A 20,384-nucleotide genomic window follows, 5' to 3' on the forward strand; every position below is an offset into this window, starting at 1 on the left:
TTTTGCCAGTCAAAAGACTCTCTATTTCGCCATCTCCAGGGATTAAACCTCCTGACTTCCACTAGCAATTCTTAAGTAATCCCAGAATAGCATGCTCTTGGAAGGAAATCTAAGGACCTATCTGCCTCTCAAACAGCTTTCATCTAACCCTCCTTATTTTACTCACTACTGCTACTCCCATACAAAATTCCAATGGTATCTGGTGCTTCCAGTTTATAAGCCTTTTGACTAAGAATTTCTCTTTCAGTTTTCCCCACTCCTGACTTAGGATTTTAATGTCTCTCTCGCTCAGTTGTTCCTCATCCATTTGCTTTCCAGCTTCCCAAATTTTCTCTCTTGTCACACCCCGTATTCTCTCCATTGTTATGGGATTATCTCATAACTGCATTAGGCTTTTTACACTACCCTCAACATTTCATTACACAAATTTTAAAAACACAGAAAGTTGAAAGTATTGTGCAGTGAACACCCATATATCCACAACCTGGACTCTAGGATTGTTAACATTTTGCCATATTTGCTTTATCAGATATTCATCCATCCTTCAATGCATGCATTCATTTATCCACCCAGCAGTCCATCATACATTTTATGCATTTCAAAGCAAGTTGCAAACACCAGGACATTTCACTCCTAAATAGTTCAGCATGTATATCATTAATTAGAATTTAATATAGTTTTATTTTTATTTTTTATTATACTTTAAGTTTTAGGGTACATGTGCACAATGTGCAGGTTAGTTACATACGTATACATGTGCCATGCTGGTGTGCTGCACCCATTAACTCGTCATTTAGCATTAGGTATATCTCCTAATGCTATCCCTCCCCCCTTCCCCCACCCCCAACAGTCCCCAGAATGTGATGTTCCCCTTCCTGTGCCCATGTGTTCTCACTGTTCAATTCCCATCTATGAGTGAGAACATGTGGTGTTTGGTTTTTTGTCCTTGCGATAGTTTACTGAGAATGATGATTTCCAATTTCATCCATGTCCCTACAAAGGACATAAACTCATCATTTTTTATGGCTGCATAGTATTCCATGGTGTATATGTGCCACATTTTCTGAATCCAGTCTATCATTGTTGGACATTTGGGTTGGTTCCAAGTCTTTGCTATTGTGAATAGTGCCTCAATAAACATACATGTGCATGTGTCTTTATAGCAGCATGATTTATAGTCCTTTGGGTATATACCCAGTAATGGGATGGTTGGGTCAAATGGTATTTCTAGTTCTAGATCCCTGAGGAATCGCCACACTGACTTCCACAATGGTTGAACTAGTTTACAGTCCCACCAACAGTGTAAAAGTGTTCCTATTTCTCCACATCCTCTCCAGCACCTGTTGTTTCCTGACTTTTTAATGATTGCCATTCTAACTGGTATGAGATGGTATCTCATTGTGGTTTTGATTTGCATTTCTCTGATGGCCAGTGATGATGAGCATTTTTTCATGTGTCTTTTGGCTGCATAAATGTCTTCTTTTGAGAAGTGTCTGTTCATAGCCTTTGCCCACTTTTTGATGGGGTTGTTTGTTTTTTTCTTGTAAATTTGTTGGAGTTCATTGTAGATTCTGGATAGTTTTATTTTTTTACAGATAAAATTTACATCTAGTAGAATGCACAAATCTTTAGTGTACTGTTCAAGGAGTTTTTTGTTTTGTTTTTTTGAGACAGGGTCTCACTCTGTCACCCATGCTAGAGTGCAGTAGTACGATTTCAGCTCACTGCAACCTCTGTCTCCTGGGTTCAAGTGATCCTTCTGCCTCAGCCTCCTGAGTAGCTGAGATTACAGGCATGCACCACCACGCCTGGCTAGTTTTTGTTTTTAGTAGAGACTGGGTTTCACTATGTTGGCCAGGATGGTCTTGAACTCCTGGGTTCAAGCGATCCACCCACCTCCACCTCCCAAAGTGCTGGGATTACAGGTGTGAGCCAATGTTCAAAGAGATTTTATGAATAAATACATTCATGTAACCCAAACACCTATCAAAATACAGAACATTTCCTTCAACCTAAAAAGTACCCTCATACTCTCTCCCAGTCAAATCCACTGCCAACCCACCCTGCAGAGGTAATCACTGTTTAGATTCTTTTTTCACCAATGATTAGTTTTTCCTATCCTAGAACTTTATGTTAATGGAACCATATAGGATGTCCTCTTGAGGGTAAAGTTTCTCTCACTAAGCATGTTTTGGAGATTCATTCATGTTACTGCATACGTTAGTGGTTGGTTCCTTCTTATTGCTGAGTAGCATTTCATTATATAACACAAATTGTTTCTTCATTCTCTTGTTAATGAATATCTTTTTCCCCAACTTTGGACCACCAAATTTGCTATGAAATTCTTTTACAAGTCTTTTTTGGACAAATGTTTTTCTTTCTCATGGGGAAATAATAAAGAGTGAAACTGCTGGCTCATAAGATAAATGCATGTTTATTTTAAAAGAAACTGCCAGGTTTTTTTCCAAAGTGGTTGTATCATTTTACACTCCCATTAACAAAAAGTATGAGTCCCTGTTGCTCTATATCCTCACCAATATTTGGTATTGACAATCTTTTCAATTAGAGCCATCTGATAGGTGTTTAATAACATCTACTATGGTTTTCATTTGCATTTCCCTGACAATAAGTGAGGTGACGCATTTTTCCTGTGATTAATAGTCATCTCTTTATCTTACTCTGTAGAATGTCTGTTGAAATTGTTTGACGCTGAGCAAGTAACTTCCCATCTTTCCAGGATTTCACTTTCCTCATAGTTAAATGAAAGTCATGAACTTTCATATCTAGTGCCTTCCAATTCTTATATTCCTAAATTCCAGGTAGTGGTGTAACTATTATTAAACACCAAAGGTAATTACTGGGGCTCAGAACACAATACCCCCAATTATGGTGCCTTGGTATGCTGAATATTTTTCACCTGCAGAAGACAGGAGGGCCTCAGAAGGAAGGTTACTCTGACTTCCTGTCTTCTACCCCTCTTTCTCCCTTTCTCCCCAAAGCAAGACATAAAATCTAGAAAGGTCGCCTCTCTGACCTACTACCTCTGAAAGTAGGTCATGGGGCCCTCAGGTGATCTATCACCTGGAAGAAAGAAATGCTACTGAACAAACAGGCTTGCTGGGTTTCCCACTCAGTTTATTACATTGGAACATATCTTTTTGTCCAGTCATATTTCTCCACAACTATCCACTTCTTTCATCATACTTAACACAAAAATATGGTTTCCCCTGGAAACCGTATCTCTGGAGGCTCCATGTCATCTAAAACTTTGTTAAATAAATTTGTTACGCTTTTCTCTTGTTAACCTGTGTTTTGTTACAGGGTTGTCAGTTGTAAACCTTGCATGGGTGAGTAAAAGATACTACTTTTTCTTCTCTACATAATCAAAAATACTTCTGACCAATGTCAATAACCCCAGACAGCTGAACAAAACTAAGGATCTTAACAGTTACAATAATTATACCTTAACATGCCAGGCGCGGTGGCTCATGCCTGTAATCCCAGCACTTTGGGAGGCTGAGGCGGGTGGATCACAAGGTCAGGAGTTCAAGACCAGCCTGGCCAAGGTGGTGAAACCCCGTCTCCACTAAAAATACAAAAAAATTAGCCGGGCGTGATGGTGGGTGCCTGTAATCCCAGCCACTCAGGAGGCTGAGGCAGAGAATTGCTTGAACTCGGGAGGCGGAGGCTGCAGTGAGCTGAGATCGCACCACTGCACTCCAGCCTGGGCAAAAGAGGGAGACTACATCTCAAAAAAAAAAAAAAAAAAAGAAAATTATCTCTTAACATTTCTTTAGCCCCATGAAGTTAACAAAGTACTTTCTTTTTTTTTTTTTTTGATCAAGGACAATTTTTTTCACATTTTATTTTTTATTTCAATAGTTTGGGGAACAGATGGTGTTCGGTTGCAGGCAAAAGTTCATTAGTAGTGATTTCTGAGATTCTGGTGCACTCATCACCCAAGCAGTGTACGCTGTAACCAATGTGTAGTCTTTTATCCCTCACCCCCATCCTGTCCTTTCCCCAGAGTCCCCAAAGTCCATTATATCATTCTTATGTCTTTGCATCCTCATAGCTTAGCTCCCACTTATAAGTGGTTTTCTATTCCTGAGTTACTTCAATTAGAATGGCCTCCAACTCAATCCAGCTTGCTGCAAATGCCACTATTTCGTTCTTTTTACAGCTCAGTACTATTCCTTGGTGTATATATACCACATTTTCTTTTTTTTTTTTTTTTTTTTTCTGAGATGGAGTCTCGCTGTCACCAGACTGGACTGCAGTGGCGCGATTTTGGCTCACTGAAACCTCTGCCTCCAGGGTTCAAGCTGTTCTCCTGCCTCAGCCTCCCAGGTAGCTGGGACTAAAGGCGTGCACCACCACACCCAGCTAATTTTTGTATTTTTAGCAGAGACGGGGTTCCACCACCTTGGCCAGGATGGTCTCAATCTCTTGACCTGGTGATCTGCCCTCCTCGGCCTCCCAAAGTGCTGGGATTACAGGCATGAGCCACTGCACCCAGCCTATACCACACTTTCTTTATCCACTCCTTGGCTGATGGGCTTCTAGGCTGGTTCCATATTTTTGCAATTGTGAATTGTGCTGCTGTAAACATGCGTGTGTATGTGTCTTTTTCATACAATGACTTCTTTTCCTCTGGGAAGATACCCAGTAGTGGGAATGCAGGATCAAGTGGTAGTTCTACTTTTAGTTTTTTTTTTTTTTTTAATACTTTAAGTTCCGAGATACATGTGCAGAATGTGCAGGTTTGTTACATAGGTATACATGTGCCATGGTGGTTTGCTGCACCCATCAACCCATCATCTACATTAAGTATTTCTCCTGATGCTATCCCTCCCCCAGCCCCCAACCCCTGCCAGGCCCCAGTGTGTGATGTTCCCCTCCCTGTGTCCATGTGTTCTCATTGTTCAACTCCCACTTACGAGTGAGAACATGCAGTGTTTGGTTTTCTGTTCTTGTGTTAGTTTGTGGAGAATGATGGTTTCCAGCTTCATCCATGTCCCTGCAAAGGACATGAACTCATCCTTTTTTATGGCTGCATAGTATTCCATGGTGTATATGTGCCACATTTTCTTTATCCAATCAATCATTGATGGCCATTTGGGTTGGTTCCAAGTCTTTGCTATTGTGAACAGTGCCACAATAAACATACGTGTGCATGTGTCTTTACAGCAGCATGATTTATAGTCCTTTGGGTATATACCCAGTAATGGGATGGCTGGGTCAAATGGTATTTCTAGTTCTAGATCCTTGAGGAATCGCCACACTGTCTTCCACAACGGTTTAACTAATTTACACTCCCACCAACAGTGTAAAAGCGTTGCTATTTCTCCACATCCTCTCCAGCATCTGTTGTTTCCTGACATTTTAACGATCACCATTCTAACTGGTGTGAGATGATAACTCATTGTGGTTTTGATTTGCATTTCTCTAATGACCAGTGATGATGACCATTTTTTCATGTGTCTTTTGGCTGCATAACTGTCTTCTTTTGAGAAGTGTCTGTTCATATCCTTTGCCCACTTTTTGATGGGATTGTTTTTTTCTTGTAAATTTGTTTAAGTTCTTTGTAGATTCTGGATATTAGCCCTTTGTCAGATGGATAGATTGCAAAAGTTTTCTCCCATTCTGTAGGTTCCCTGTTCACTCTGATGATAGTTTCTTTTGCTGTGCAGAAGCTCTTTAGTTTAATTAGATCCCATTTGTCTATTTTGGCTTTTGTTGCCATTGCTTTTGGTGTGTTAGTCATGAAGTCTTTGCCCATGCCTATATCCTGAATGCTTTTGCCTAGGTTTTCTACTAGCGTTTTTATGGTTTTAGGTCTTATGTTTAAGTCTTTAATCCATCTTGAGTTAATTTTTGTATAAGGTGTAAGGAAGGGATCCAGTTTCAGCTTTCTTCATATGGCTAGCCAGTTTTCCCAACACCATTTATTAAATAGGGAATCCTTTCCCCATTGCTTGTTTTTGTCAGGTTTGTCAGAGATCACATGGTTGTAGATGTGTGGTGTTATTTCTGAGGGCTCTGTTCTGTTCCATTGGTCTATATCTGTTTTGGTATCAGTACCATGCTGTTTTGGTTACTGTATTCTTGTAGTATAGTTTGAAGTCAGGTACCGTGATACCTCCAGCTTTGTTCTTTTTGCTTAGGAATGTCTTGGCAATGCGGGCTCTTTTTTGGTTCCATATGAACTTGAAAGTAGTTTTTTCCAATTCTGTGAAGAAAGCCAGTGGTAGCTTGATGGGGACAGCATTCAATCTATAAATTACTTTGGGCAGTATGGCCATTTTCACAATACTGATTCTTCCTATCCATGAGCATGAAATGTTTTTCCATTTGCTTGTGTCCTCTCTTATTTCCTTGAGCAGTGATTTGTAGTTCTCCTTGAACAGGTCCTTCACATCCCTTGTAAGTTGATTTCTAGGTATTTTATTCTGTTTGTAGCAATTGTGAATGGGAGTTAACTCATAATTTAGCTCTCTGTTATTGGTGTATAGGAATGCTTGTGATTTTTGCACACTGATTTTGTATCCTGAGGCTTTGCTGAAGTTGCTTAACACCTTAAGGAGATTTTGGGCTGAGACGATGGGGTTTTCTAAATATACAATCATGTTATCTGCAAACAGAGACAATGTAACTTCCTCTTTTCCTATTTGAATACCCTCTATTTCTTTCTCTTGCCTGATTGCCCTGGCCAGAACTTCCAATACTATGTTGAATAGGAGTGGTGAGAGAGGGCACCCTTGTCTTGTGCCGGTTTTCAAAGGGAATGCTTCCAGTTTTAGTTCTTTAAGGAATCTCCATACTATTGTCCATAGTGATTGTACTAGTTTACATTCCCACCAGCAGTGTAAAAGTGTTCCCTTTTTACCACATCCATGCAACATCTGTTATTTTTTTATTTTTAAATTATGGCCATTCTTGCAGGAGTAAGGTGGTATCTCATTGCGGTTTTGACTTGCATGTCCCTGATAATTAGTGATATTGAACATTTTTTCATACGTTTTTTGGCCATTTGTATATCTTCTTTTGAGAATTGTCTATACATGTCCTTTGCCCAGTTTTTGATGGGATTATTTGTTTTTTTCTTGCTGATTTGAGTTCCTCGTAGATTCTGGATATTACTCCTTTGTCAGCATAGTTTGTGAATATTTTCTCCCAGTCTGTGTGTTGTCTGCTTACTCTGCTGACTATTCTTTTGCTGTGCAAAAGCTTTTTAGTTTAATTAGTTTTTTAGTTTAATTTTAGTTTAAAGATCTATTTATCTTTGTTTTTATTGCATTTGCTTTTGGGATCTTGGTTATGAACTCTTTGCCTAAGCCAATGTCTAGAATAGTTTTTTCAATGTTATCTTCTAGAATTTTTATGGTTTCAGGACTTAGATTTAAGTCTTTGATCTTAAATTGATTTTTATATAAGGTAAGAGATAAGGATCCAGCTTCACTCTTCTACATGTGGCTTGCCAAGTATCCCAGCACTACTGGTGAATAGGGAGTCCTTTCCCCACTTTATGTTTTTGTTTGCTTTCTCAAAGATCAGCTGGCTGTAAGTATTTGTCTTTATTTCTGGGTACTCTATTCTGTTCCATCGGTCTACATGCCTATTTTTATACCAGTACCATGTGGAGCCAGGACCTAAATCTAAATCTGAATTCACATTCAGTGTTCTCTTAATTAAAACCTGCTGTGTACAAAAATGTTCATAGCAACATTATTTTTAATAATCAAAAACTGGACACTTCTCAAATGCCCATCAATAATAAATGGATAAATATAAGTGTGGAATGTTTACACAATACTATACATCAATACAAAGCTCTCATACAATATGCATGAATTTCAAAAACATAATGTTGGAGGAAAGAAGCCAGAAACAAAAGAATATATACTTCATGATTCCATTCATATAAAGTACAAAAAAGTGGCAAAATTAATCTACACTATTAAAAACCAGTATAGTAGTTATCCATGTAGAAGGGCTTTTGATCATTTTCTGTTCCGTGATCTGAGTGCTTGTTATGAGTGATATAGCTATCTAGGCACATTTATTTTTATATATTATATGTAAATAGACAGGTTTATTTAAGTCCAAGAGCTATATAACAGATAGCTTTTGAAGATTAAATCCAGTGACTTTTTCTTTTCCAGGCACCACACTCTAGCCCAGTGATTTCTAAACCTGGCAAAATAATGAAAGAGGCAGTGCTTCTTGAACATATAGATTCTCAAGCTAGAGATTTGGATTCAGATTATATGTAATGGGGAGCCTGGAGTATATGTTTAAGACAAACAAAAATCCCTTTGTGATTCTGTTGATTATTCATGGAAGAAGTGCTTCTAAAAAGTGACTAAGAGAATTCTGAACTCCTTTTTCCATATATGCACAGCATAAAAAAATTAATGTAAAGTAGATAAATGTTCACAAAATTGCCAGGAGACTTTTTATACATACCCAGCTAAGTCTGTACATCAAAAGTCAGTCAATGAACCAAAATCTTACCTCTGACCCTGTATGGGATGTACACACAACAGTGAGGAGTGATATACAATCAGGTTACAACCCTAAACTTGGGAAGAAATACAAACAGTCTTACCACAGAGCTTTTCCTGGATCCTATGTGCCTCGGCTAATCTTTGTTCAGCAGCCCGTCTTCCAAGACCAGCTTCCTTTCTAGCAACAGCTAGGTCATATTCCAGACTTTGTCGCAATGCTTCTCCCTTTTCAACCTCGGACCGTAGCTTGGCAATCTGGCTCTCATAGCTTGCCAGCTAAAAACAGATTCCTGATATCAACATGTGTCCAAAGATTATGAGATGATACACCCAAACATTTAAGTTTCTTAGAGGAACTTGTTTCCATAATACATACAAGGCAAAAATTTATAAATTTATATATTCTGAATCACTGGAAAGAAAGCACTACCTTACAAAATGACACTCATTATGTTTTTTATTTTAGAGAATCCACTAGAGGAAAAAAAATAACAAAAAAAAATCTTATAAGAACTTTTTATAAAATTAAAGATAAATTACATGTTTTAATCAGAAATAGTCACACCTTGGCCAGGCACGGTGGCTCACTCCTGTAATCCCAGCACTTTGGGAGGTCAAGGCAGGAGGATCACTTAAGCCCAGGAGTTCAAGACCAGCCCGGGCCACATGGGGAGACCCTGTCTCTATAAAAATAATAATAATAATAATAATAATAATACAAAAATTAACCAGGCATGGTGGTGTGTGCCTGTACTCCCAGCTATTCAGGAGGCTGAGATGGAAGGATTGCTTGAGCCTGGGAGGCAGAGGTTGCAGTGAGCAGAGACCATGCCACTGCACTCCATCCTGAAGGACAGAGCAAGACCATCTAAAAAAAAGAAAAAGAAAGAAAAGAAAATATTCATACCTAAAAAACAAAAAAAAAAATGCATGATACATACTAAGCACTTAAAAATTCATTCTTTCTTCTCCTCCTTCTATTCTCTAAATGAAACCAATAAACAAATTGCATCAAGTATAGTTTAATAAATATTGTCTGATTATCTCTTGATTATGATATCACTGATCATAAAATAATAAAAGTGCCAATTTTGCAGGGATTTAAATGAATGAATATCGAATTTGTGATCCTTCTGAAGTAGCATGACAGAAGGTCAGAGACAACTGGCTTCTCAATAGGCTTGATCAATGAGAGGCACGTGTGGAATGACTGACGGCAGGAGAAGTGAATATGCCAAGTTATTTCTGCCTTTCTAGATCTACCTCGAGCAGTTATCCCTCTCTTGTCTGTGGCTGCAAATCCTTATGGATAGTCCCTCCTTCCATGGGCCTTGCTTTGTCTAGTTCTAGCTCTAATCAACCTTGGGAATAGAAGCAGTTCTTAATGTTGGGTTGTCTTAATCTCCTCTAGTTGTCTTTTCCGCTTTTCTAGTACCTGTGTAACCAATACCCGCTACTAATGTCCCTTTGTTGTAAGACTTAGAATGGTTTCTGTTTTCCTAACTGAACACCCAGTAATATTGCTCTTGGTATCAGAAACTGTCTCAAGATGGGTTTATAATATTGGATGGCTAACATATTTAAGCCTGAACACAGTGAAAGCCTCTTTGCAGGTAGAAATGGGATTCTAGTGATCTACAGCATACAGTGGGATCACAGTTCTTTAAATTATGGTGTGCAGTTGTTTAGGATGAAGTACCAGTTGAAAACAAGCCTTCGGAAAACGAAGTAATGAACGCACTTAACTATGATGCCAGTAATGATTTACTGTAAGGTCTGAGGGATAGAAAGGCTAAATCTCACTATACTAGAGAATTTACAAAAACAAAATGATAATCTCAGAGCTTTAGAATCTCAGTTCAAGACAGTCAGAAAAACCAGAGCGTTTTTATGGTGACTTTAAAATAATTGCTTATTTAGTACAGCCCCAGGGCAGATAAGGTTATGAACAAACCTGAAAATCTAATTATGGGAAATGCAAAATTACAAGTTCAATGAAGAGATTCACCAAGTTTCTTCTGTTAAGATGGTATCAGCTGGATATTAAGTAGGAAGAACATAGGATGAGGACTTTCAGAATTAAACAAACCTAAAAACTATGAACTCTCAAATTCCCCCTTGAACATTCCTTACCAAAAAAAAAAAGCAGCCTCTCCTCTCTGACTGAGGTAACCAGCCTTTCCTTGCTGAAAGATTTAGTAATGACCACACCTGAAGCAGCTGCCTTGCAGGAGGATTTGCAAGAGCCACCTACACCGCTCTGTTCACCACAGATTGACTCAGATCTCAGTATGCTACAGAAGGAAAAATGCAGTCTGCTCCAGGAGGAAATAGCTTATATAGCAAAAGAACTGAAAGCTCTTGCTAATCTGGTATTCACAGGAACTTGGAGAACATGTACAAGACCGATGTGGATTTCGTAAGTTAACTCTTAACAGTTTTGCTTGGATGGTTGACTGAAAATTGAATTCGACATTAGCCTACAATCATTTCATAAGGTCAAAATACTAGTACTTCCCTGGCATAATACAGAGACTTAAGAACATGGGAGTAGTTTTGTGCAAACCAAAGCCTCCCTTTTTCTTGACTACATCCTCTTCAAGGCCACAAAGTACATTACTTAAAATTAAAATGCTGGCCAGGTGCGGTGGCTCACTCCTGCAATCCCAGCACTTTGAGAGGCTGATGAGGGAGGGTTGCTTGAGGCTAGGAGTTTGAGACCAACCTGAGCAACAAAGCAAGACCCCATGTCTACAAATAATAATAATAATAAATTAGCCAGGTGTGATGGCACACACCTACAGTCCTGGCTACTTGGGAAGCTGCAGCATAAAATCACTTGAGCCCAGGAGTTCCAGGCTGTAGGGAGCAATGATCACATCACTGCACGCAAGCCTGGGCAACAGAGCAAGACCCTGTCTCTAAAAAAAAGATTTAAAACAACAAATATATATACATGTATACACACACACACACACACACACACACACACACACACACACACAAACTGAAATATGATATATGATATGTAGCTATAATTTTTTTTTGTTGAGACAGAGTCTTGCTCTGTTGCCCAAGCTGGAGTGGCATGATCTCAGCTCACTGCAACCTCGGCCTCCCAGGTTCAAGTGAGTCTCCCACCTCAGCCACCCAAGTAGCTGGGATTATAGGTGCGCACCACCATGCCCAGCTAATTTTTGCATTTTTAGTAGAGACAGGGTTTCGCCATGTTGGCCAGGCTGGTCTCAAACTCCTGACCTCAAGTGATTCACCCACCTCAGCCTCCTAAAGTGCTGGGATTACAGGCGTGAGCCATGGCACCTGTCCTGTAACTATAATTTCTAAAATGTGATATGTATCTGTGATTTCTACTGATGATACTCAGAAGAGTACTGCTAACACTACTATGACTTGTTAAAATGGCTGGGTCAAGCCCTTCAGAACTGAAGGAAATGCTTAATATCAGTTAGAGGTTAATAAAAATAAAATTTTAAGTTTTCCCCATCTATGTTCACAGATTCCCTGATTTCTCTTTCTGAGGACTCCAGCTTAAGAATCCCTGCTCTCAAGAGTACTGGCTGGGTCAGACAATATCTTCAGGCCATAAAGCCTACTGATTAGTCCTAAGTTTCCAGTATCTTTTGGCTAAAAGAAGTTATGTCAGCCGGATACAGTGGCTCACACCTGTTGTTCCAGAACTTTGGGAGGCCAAGGCGGGTGGATCACTTGAGCCCAGAAGTTCAAGACCAGCCTGGACAACATGGCAAAACCACACCTCTATAAAAATACAAAAAAATTAGCCAAGCATGGTGGCACGTGCGTGCCTGTAGTCCCAGCTCCTCAGGAGGCTGATGTAGGAGATCACTTGAGTCCAGGAGTTCAAGACCAGGCTGCAGTGAGCCAAGATCACACTACTGCACTCCAACCTGGGTGACAGAGCAAGACCCTGTTTCCAAAAAAAAAAAAAAAAAAAAGTAGTTATGTCACTCTCCTTTACCCTCTCTCTTTCTAATTTATCTGGATTTTCTTGCTCCATCATCAATATCTGGGCCAATGAGATATCTGAATAGCCTCACAGGCTTCTTGTCCTATTTTCCACAACTTTATTGTTATGCTCAAATGATTCTAAAAACCTTACAGTATTTTCCCATCCCAATCATCTACATCAATGCAACTTAGTCTCATCTGGAACGTATGAGTCTATAAGCAATTCTTCTCCCCGTATGCTATGTCTATTAATAAATCCTTTCAACAGTAATCTATTATTTGAATACCTATCAAAGAAACCTGTAGCTCAGAAAAATGAATTAACTTGCCCAAGATCCCCCAACAATAAAACTCCTAGAGAAGTCTTTAAAGATATTTTGTGCCAATCACCGTGCATGATTTGTGTTCGCATTAGGAATACCTGATAAGGCAAATATGGCCTTAGTTTTTAGATCACTGCATTCCTCTCTGCCTTGCTTCCTGATGGGTACACTTGGAGATTATATGGCTAAAAAATTTAACTACATAATACAAGTATGATTACCTAAAGAAATAATTGAAGGCCAGACACAGTGGCTCACTGGCTCACACCTGTAATCCCAGCACTTTGGGAGGTCGAGGCAGGTGGATCACTTGAGGTCAGGAGTTCAAGACCAGCCTGGCCAACATGGTAAAACCCCGTCTCCACTAAAAATACAAAAATTTGGCCAGGCGCGGTGGCTCACACCTATAATCCCAGTACTTTGGGAGGCCAAGGCGGGTGGATCACAAAGTCAGGAGTTCAAGACCAGCCTGGCCAAGATGGTGAAACCCCGTCTCTACTAAAAATACAAAAATTAGCCAGGCACAGTGGCAGGCACCTATAATCCCAGCTACTCAGGAGGCTGAAGCAGGAGAAACGCTTGAACCTGGGAGGCAGAGGTTGCAGTGAGCCAAGATAGCACCATTGTACTCCAGCCTTGACAACAGACTGAGTGAAACTCTGTCTCAAAAAAAAAAAAAAAGAAAAAGAAAAAGAAAAGAAATAATTGAAAAAATAATAATAATTAGTAACATAAATCTGGAGTTGAACCAATTATAATTTCCTGTTTTAAGAAAACTGTCTTCCTTTCCTAAGATAATTTCCTGTCTCTTTAATGTGAACATATACTTCAAAACATTTTGATCAAATAAAAGAGAACAGTGTGTTCTGCTGAGAAATCTAATGATAACTATAAACATATTATGAAAGAATATATTTATTTTTATTTTATTTTTTGTAGATACAGGGTCTCACTCTGTTGCCCAGGCTGGTCGCAAACTCCTGGGCACAAGCAATCCTCCTGCCTTGGCCTCCCAAAGTGCTGGGATTACAGGCATGAGCCACCACACCTGGCTGTGAGAGAATTTATTTAATAGAGGAATGATTATCATCACACTAATACTCTCAAGTGAAATGTACATTTGGTTTTAAAAAATAAGTTTTAGAATTTATAAATAATTAGCATATATTTAACACATACCATTTTATATGGATTATTACATTGTAAATAGAAGCAATTACTTCAATTATCACTTAAAAATTACCTCAATTGGGCTGGGCACAGTGGCTCATGCCTGTAATCTCAGCACTTTGGGAGGCCAAGGTGGGCAGATCACCTGAGGTGAGGAGTTCAAGACCAGCCTAGCCAACATGGTAAAACCCCATCTCTACTAAAACTACAAAAATTAGCCAGGCATGGTGGCACGTGCCTGTAGTCCCAGCTACTGCGGAGGCTGAGGCAAGTGATTCTACAGTCACTTGAACCTGGAGGCAGTGGTTGCAGTGAGCCGAGATCGCTCCACTGCACTCCAGCCTGGGTGACAGAGGGAGACTTCGTCTCAAAAAAAGAAAAATTACAATATTACCTCAATTGCTACTAAAAAATACAAAGAGAATGATTATGTATTCATCTCTTGTTATTTCAATCAGCAATACCACTGCTCCTTAGATACCCTGAAAAAAATCATCTTTTCATACTCTCCTCTGTTGCCCAGGCTGGAGTGCAGTGGCACGATCTCAGCTCACTGCAACCTTCCAGCTCCAGGGTTCAAGCGATTCTCCTGCCTCAGCCTCCCAAGTAGCTGAGATTACAGGTGTGCACCACTACGCCCAGCTAATTTTTGTATTTTTAGTAGAAATGGGGTTTTACCATGTTGGCCAGGCTGATCTTGAACTCCTGACTTCAAGTGATCCACCCACCTTGGCCTCCCAAAGTGCTTGGATTATAGGCATGAGCCACCACACCTGGACCTTTTCATACATTTATTCAATACACAACTACTGACGGCCTACTATGTGCCAGTAAACATGAGCTATATGGAGACAAAGTGTGATCACTGTTTTCAGCTCTCAGGGGGTTTACAAACTAAAGAAGAGCAGGTAAGCATGATATAAATGTTTTAGTTCTAAAATATCTGTAACAGCAACATGTTGTGGAAGAACAAAGTAGTAGCCGGTTTCACTTAGAGAGACATTAAAAGGTTTCCCAACATAAGAACTGCAGAACTTAGCAACAAGGGAAGAAAAACATACTGTTTACACTTAACTGTCAATAAATTACAGCTACTATTACAGTACACAAGCACTTTCCAAATTTTATTTCACTTAATTATCACAACAACCCTTTGGTTTCACAATGAGAAACCAATGGTGTACAGGATAAATAAGTAGCCGAAGATGACGCATCTTGTAAATGGAAAGGCCAGGAATGAATTGAGCTCTGTGTAATTTGATATTCTTCCCACTACACCAGGTGGCCTAAACTGAGTTTTAAGAATAAATAAGATTTAGCAGAGAAAAAACACAGCAGAGAGAAGAAGCATAAAGATATGACTCATGAATTATCTTAGAAGGGAAAGAAAACTATCTTGGAATATATACATATACATATGAAATATACATACACACACATACATACTAATAAAAGAAATAATGACTTATAAACTAAGACAATTTATGAATTGAACTATGATTGAAAATTCCATACTCAAATTTACTTCAGAGATTGCTCCATAATCGAGACCTTAAAGGAACCTACATTATGATTTCAAAAATGTCTGATTTACAAATCCTTTAATCATCAAACATGTTCATAAATTAATAATTTTAATCAATTGAACCCATTAATTAAAATAAATCTAAGATAACATACAAATAAACATAATTCATTAAAGTTCTACTTTAACACTTATGCAATTACACTACATTTTAAAATCATGTTTTCTTTATTACAATTTCCTTTTTAAGACCAAGAATGGTATAGTTATAAAGGTTAAACATGGAGTTTTTCATATGAAATAAATCTAAAAAATCAAACTCAACTTTTAACATTATTTGAGAGGAAAATAAATCGTACCTCTGCATTGTGTTTGGTTGTTATTTCTAATTTTTCTTTTTTAGCCCGATGGAGTTTCTTCCTGAGATCAGCAGTAATATCCAACTCTGTTTCATTTTTAAGTACTTGTTTTACATCCAATGAGGCACTCTTCAACCTATAAAATGAGATTACAGTAAAATGTATATGCTTCTCATAAAGCACATTTCAGAGCATTTCTGATATTTCTCATAACTTATTTTTCGAAAAACAAAGAGAACATGACATGCTTCTTGACTTAGAGTTCACAATCTAGTAAAAGATGTCCATTGCAAAAGCTATGTAGAAATACAAAGTAGTATATAAAGACAGATACCTAGCAACAAACCACTGTCTAATGGGAAACTACCACATTATTCAAGATTGCTACTTAAACTGTCTGATCATATCACAAGCTGGGTAATTTTGGAAGAGACTGGGTTCTCTCAGTTTTTTTCTTTGTAAATAATACATTTTGTTTACTGCAAATGTAATACATAATACAAAAAGAAAAATGTCAGACTAAAGCACACTACTCTCTCCCAAAAATAAAAATTAAAAATTAAAATAACAGCAAACAGAATTTAGAGGTATAAACTCACAAGAGAAAGAACACAAAAGATGAGATAATAGCAACAAATTACTGGAAGCTGAAATGCATGTGGACAAGTGGTAACTGATAACCCCCAAAAGCTCAGTAATTGGCAACACCTTTGAAAATGGAGGTAAAAGTACAGCAGAAAACAGGAGAATTATTTGAAAGTCTGCCAACAAAATAATTACATCCTCAGATCCCCTATCCCCTATACCACACAACTGGGTACCTATCTCTTTCCCAGTCTGGCAGAAAAACACTAGGGGTTTATTCCCTGGAGAGGATAAAACAGAGGGTCTCTGGATCAGAAGACATTAGATATAAATGACCTAAGTTTTTCATACTATACACAAGAAGCTTGAGTTAAAAGTTACATAATGAAAGAGTGCTCTAGAGTTTTAACACTACTTGTCTTGCCAGAATGTTCTTGCCAGAACGATGGCAGTCAAGCAGAGATTGGAAGTGTCTTCCCTACAGAACCTAAGCAACCAGGTGAAAAATACCTAAAGATACTGATGCCAGTGGTTCTCTAGCAAAACAGCTTAACCATATAACCCCACAGAGCACACTACAAACACAAAGCCTCACACACTGAGCTTCCAGTCATCTTTTTAGGTTAAGCCCCTACTTCTCAATATAAGCAGACAGCCAACAATCACCAAAAGTTTAATAAGCATCTAATATGATAAACAGAGACCAAAAATATGGTGCATGGAAAGAAGCATGCCTTGAAAGACTATGCAGAAAGATGACAACTTAGAAGAGGGGAAAAAAAAAAAACCTAACATTGTCTCCTAAAAAAAACAGGAGAGAGTATATCATCCATATGTCACATCCATGACTGCAATAAGAAATGAAATATTCAGACAAAAAAAAAAACAGCTCTTAAAAATCAAAAACACAGCCGGGTGCAGTGGCTCACGCCTGGCCTCCAAGCACTTTGGGAGGCTGTGGCGGGCAGATCACTTGAGGCCAGGAGTTCAAGACCAGCCTGGCCAACATAGTGAAATCCTGCCTCTACTAAAAATACAAAAAATTAGCTGGGTGTGGTGGCTCATGCTTGTAATCCCAGCTACTTGGGAGGCAAAGGCAGGAGAATCCGTGAACCCGGGAAGCAGAGGTTGCAGTGGGCAGAGATCACACCATTGCACTCTACCCTGGGCAACAAGCGCGAAACTCCATCTCAAAAAAAAGAAAAGAAAAGAAATCAAAAACATAAACTAAGAAAACGAAAAACTAAATAAATAAAAATTAAAAAAAAAAAATCTCCCAGAAAATAAAGCAAAAAAAGAGATGGAGATTAAAAATAGAAAATTTTTTAAATTAGAAGACTGTCCAAGAAGTTCAAAATCTAAATAAAGGTGCAGAATGAGAAAAAATAAATTTATAACATTAAATAGTCTTATTATTTTGTAAGCATTGTTCTAAGCATTTTACATATATAAACTTATTTATTCTTCACAATAATCTCATGAGATTGGTACTATTATGACCCCCTATTACCCAAGTTCACAGGGCTAGTGAGGGGCAGAGCTGAAATTCAAACCCTGAAAGCCTGGCTCCATGATATATCCTCTTAACCACTGCACTACAATGTCTCTCTGAAGGGAAGGAAACTATTATAGAAACAAATCCACGGAAATAGGCAGATTCTGAAGGATGTAAGTTTCAAACCGAAAGGGCCTATTAAAAGAGCCCAGATTAAATGCATGAAAATTTTAGAAAACAACGAACAAAAAAGTAGTTCCTCCAAAGTCTAGAGAGAAATAAATAGGTTTCATACAAAAGCCTAAGAAATATATTTGACTATAAAAATCCCTGAAAGACAACCTAGGCAATACCATCCTGGACACAGGAACGGGCAAAGACGTCATGATGAAGATGCCTAAAGCAATCACAACAAAAGCAAAAATTGACAAATGGGATCTAATTAAACTTAAGAGCTTCTTCATGGCAAAAGAAACTATCAACAGTGTAAACAGCCTAGAGAATGGGAAAAAAAATTTGCAAATTATACAACTGACAAAGGTCTAATATCCAGCATCTATAAGCAACTTAAATTTACAAGAAAAAAAAACATTAAAAAGTGGGCAAAGGACATAAAAAGACACTTTTTAAGAGAAGACATACACGCAGCCAACAAGCATATGAAACAAAGCTCAGTATCGGTGATCATTAGAGAAACGCAAATCAAAACCACAATGAGATACCGTCTCACACCAGTCAGAAAGGCCATTATTAAAAAGTCAAAAAATAAGGCCAGGCGCGGTGGCTCACGCCTGTAATCCCAGCACTTTGAGAGGCCGAGGCGGGCGGATCACGAGGTCAGGAGATCGAGACCATTCTGGCTAACATGGTGAAACCCTGTCTCTACTAAAAACACAAAAAATTTTCCGGGCGTGGTGGCGGGCACCTGTAGTCTCAGCTACTCCGGAGGCTGAGGCAGGAGAATGGCGTAAGCGCGGGAGGCGGAGCTTGCACTGAGCCGAGATCGCGCCACTGTACTCCAGCCTGGGCAACAGAGCGAGACTCCGCCTCAAAAAAAAAAAAAATGTATTGGAGATGTAGATGGTGCAATCATGCAACACAAAAGAAATAAAAGGCATGCATACTGTAAAAGAAGAAGTAAAACTTTTTAATTACAAAGGATACGATTCTGAAAGAAAATTCTAGAAATCCACTGAGAAAAAACAGACTAGAACTAAAATCAATTTCAGCAAGGTCACAGAATACAAGATCAATATACAAAAATCAATTATACTTCTATATACTAGCAATGAACAATCCAAAAACAAAATTAAGAAAACAATTCCATTTATAACAGCATCAAAAGGAATAAAATAAATTTAACAAAAGAAATGCAAGGCCAGGGGTGGTGGCTCATGCCTGATTCCAGCACTTTGGGAAGCCAAGGCAGGAGGATCACTTGAGGCCAGGAGTTCAAGACCAGCCTGAGAAACATAGCAAGATCTTGTCTCTACAAAAATAAAAAAAATTGGCCAGGCATGGTGGTACATGCCTGTAGTCCTAGCTACTCAGGAGGCTGAGGCAGGAGGATCACTTGAGCTCAGGAGTTGAGGCCACAGTGAGCTAAGATCATGCCACTGTACTCTAGCCTAGGCAACAGAGCAAGACCTTGTCTCAAAAAAAAAAAAAGTGAAAGATTTTTACACTGAAAAATACAAAATGTTGTTCAAAGAAGTTGAAAAGCTAAACAAATGGAAAGACATTCCACTATTCACATTCATGTAAGGAAAACTCAATATTATTAAAATGGCAATTCTCCCCAAATTATTCTACATATTCAGTATAATCCCTATTAAAACCCCAACAGACATTTTTGCAGAAACTGAAAAGCTGATCCTAAAATTCATATGGAAAGACAAAGAATTCAAAATAGCCAAAACAATCTTGAAGAACAAATGGGAAAACTTTTGATTCCTAATTTCAAAACTTACTATAAAGCTACAGTAATCAAGACAATGTGATATTGGATTAAGAACAGACATGTATGCCTGTAACCCCAGCACTGTGGGAGGCTGAGGCCGGTGTACCACAAGGTCAGGAGTTCAAGACCAGCCTGCCCAAGATGGTGAAACCCCGTCTCTACTAAAAATACAAAAATTAGCTGGGCACAGTGGCAGGTGCCTGTAATCCCAGCTACTCGGGAGGCTGAGGCAGGAGAATCACCTGAACCCGGGGGGCAGAGGCTGCAGTGAGATCACGCCACTGCACTCCAGCCTTGACAATAGAGTGAGACTGCCTCAAAAAAAAAAAAAAAAAAAAAAGAACAGACATGTAAATCAATGTATCAGAGTTAAGACTCTAGAAATAAACCTATACTTAAATGGTTAAGTAATTTTCAACCGAAGTACCAAGGCAATTCAAGGGGGAAAGGTTACTCTTATCAACAACGCT

The 20,384-nt window shown here is 38.7% G+C and overlaps 1 protein-coding gene across 18 annotated transcripts in view; it reads right to left on the reverse strand.

Moving 5' to 3' along the window:
• Window positions 1–20,384, reverse strand: part of CCDC171 (coiled-coil domain containing 171) — a 445,777-nt gene that overhangs the window by 412,189 nt on the left and 13,204 nt on the right. For all 18 annotated transcript variants that reach the window (XM_054501330.2, XM_054501326.2, XM_054501331.2 and 15 more), the window contains exons 3-4: window positions 15,875–16,010; window positions 8,612–8,786 (exon numbers count right to left, since the gene is read on the reverse strand). In XM_054501330.2, coding sequence (XP_054357305.1) covers window positions 8,612–8,786; window positions 15,875–16,010 — 311 coding nt within the window. The remainder of the gene's footprint in view (window positions 1–8,611; window positions 8,787–15,874; window positions 16,011–20,384) is intronic.

The sequence above is a fragment of the Pongo pygmaeus genome, chromosome 13, assembly GCF_028885625.2.
Source record: "Pongo pygmaeus isolate AG05252 chromosome 13, NHGRI_mPonPyg2-v2.0_pri, whole genome shotgun sequence".
NCBI lineage: Eukaryota > Metazoa > Chordata > Mammalia > Primates > Hominidae > Pongo > Pongo pygmaeus.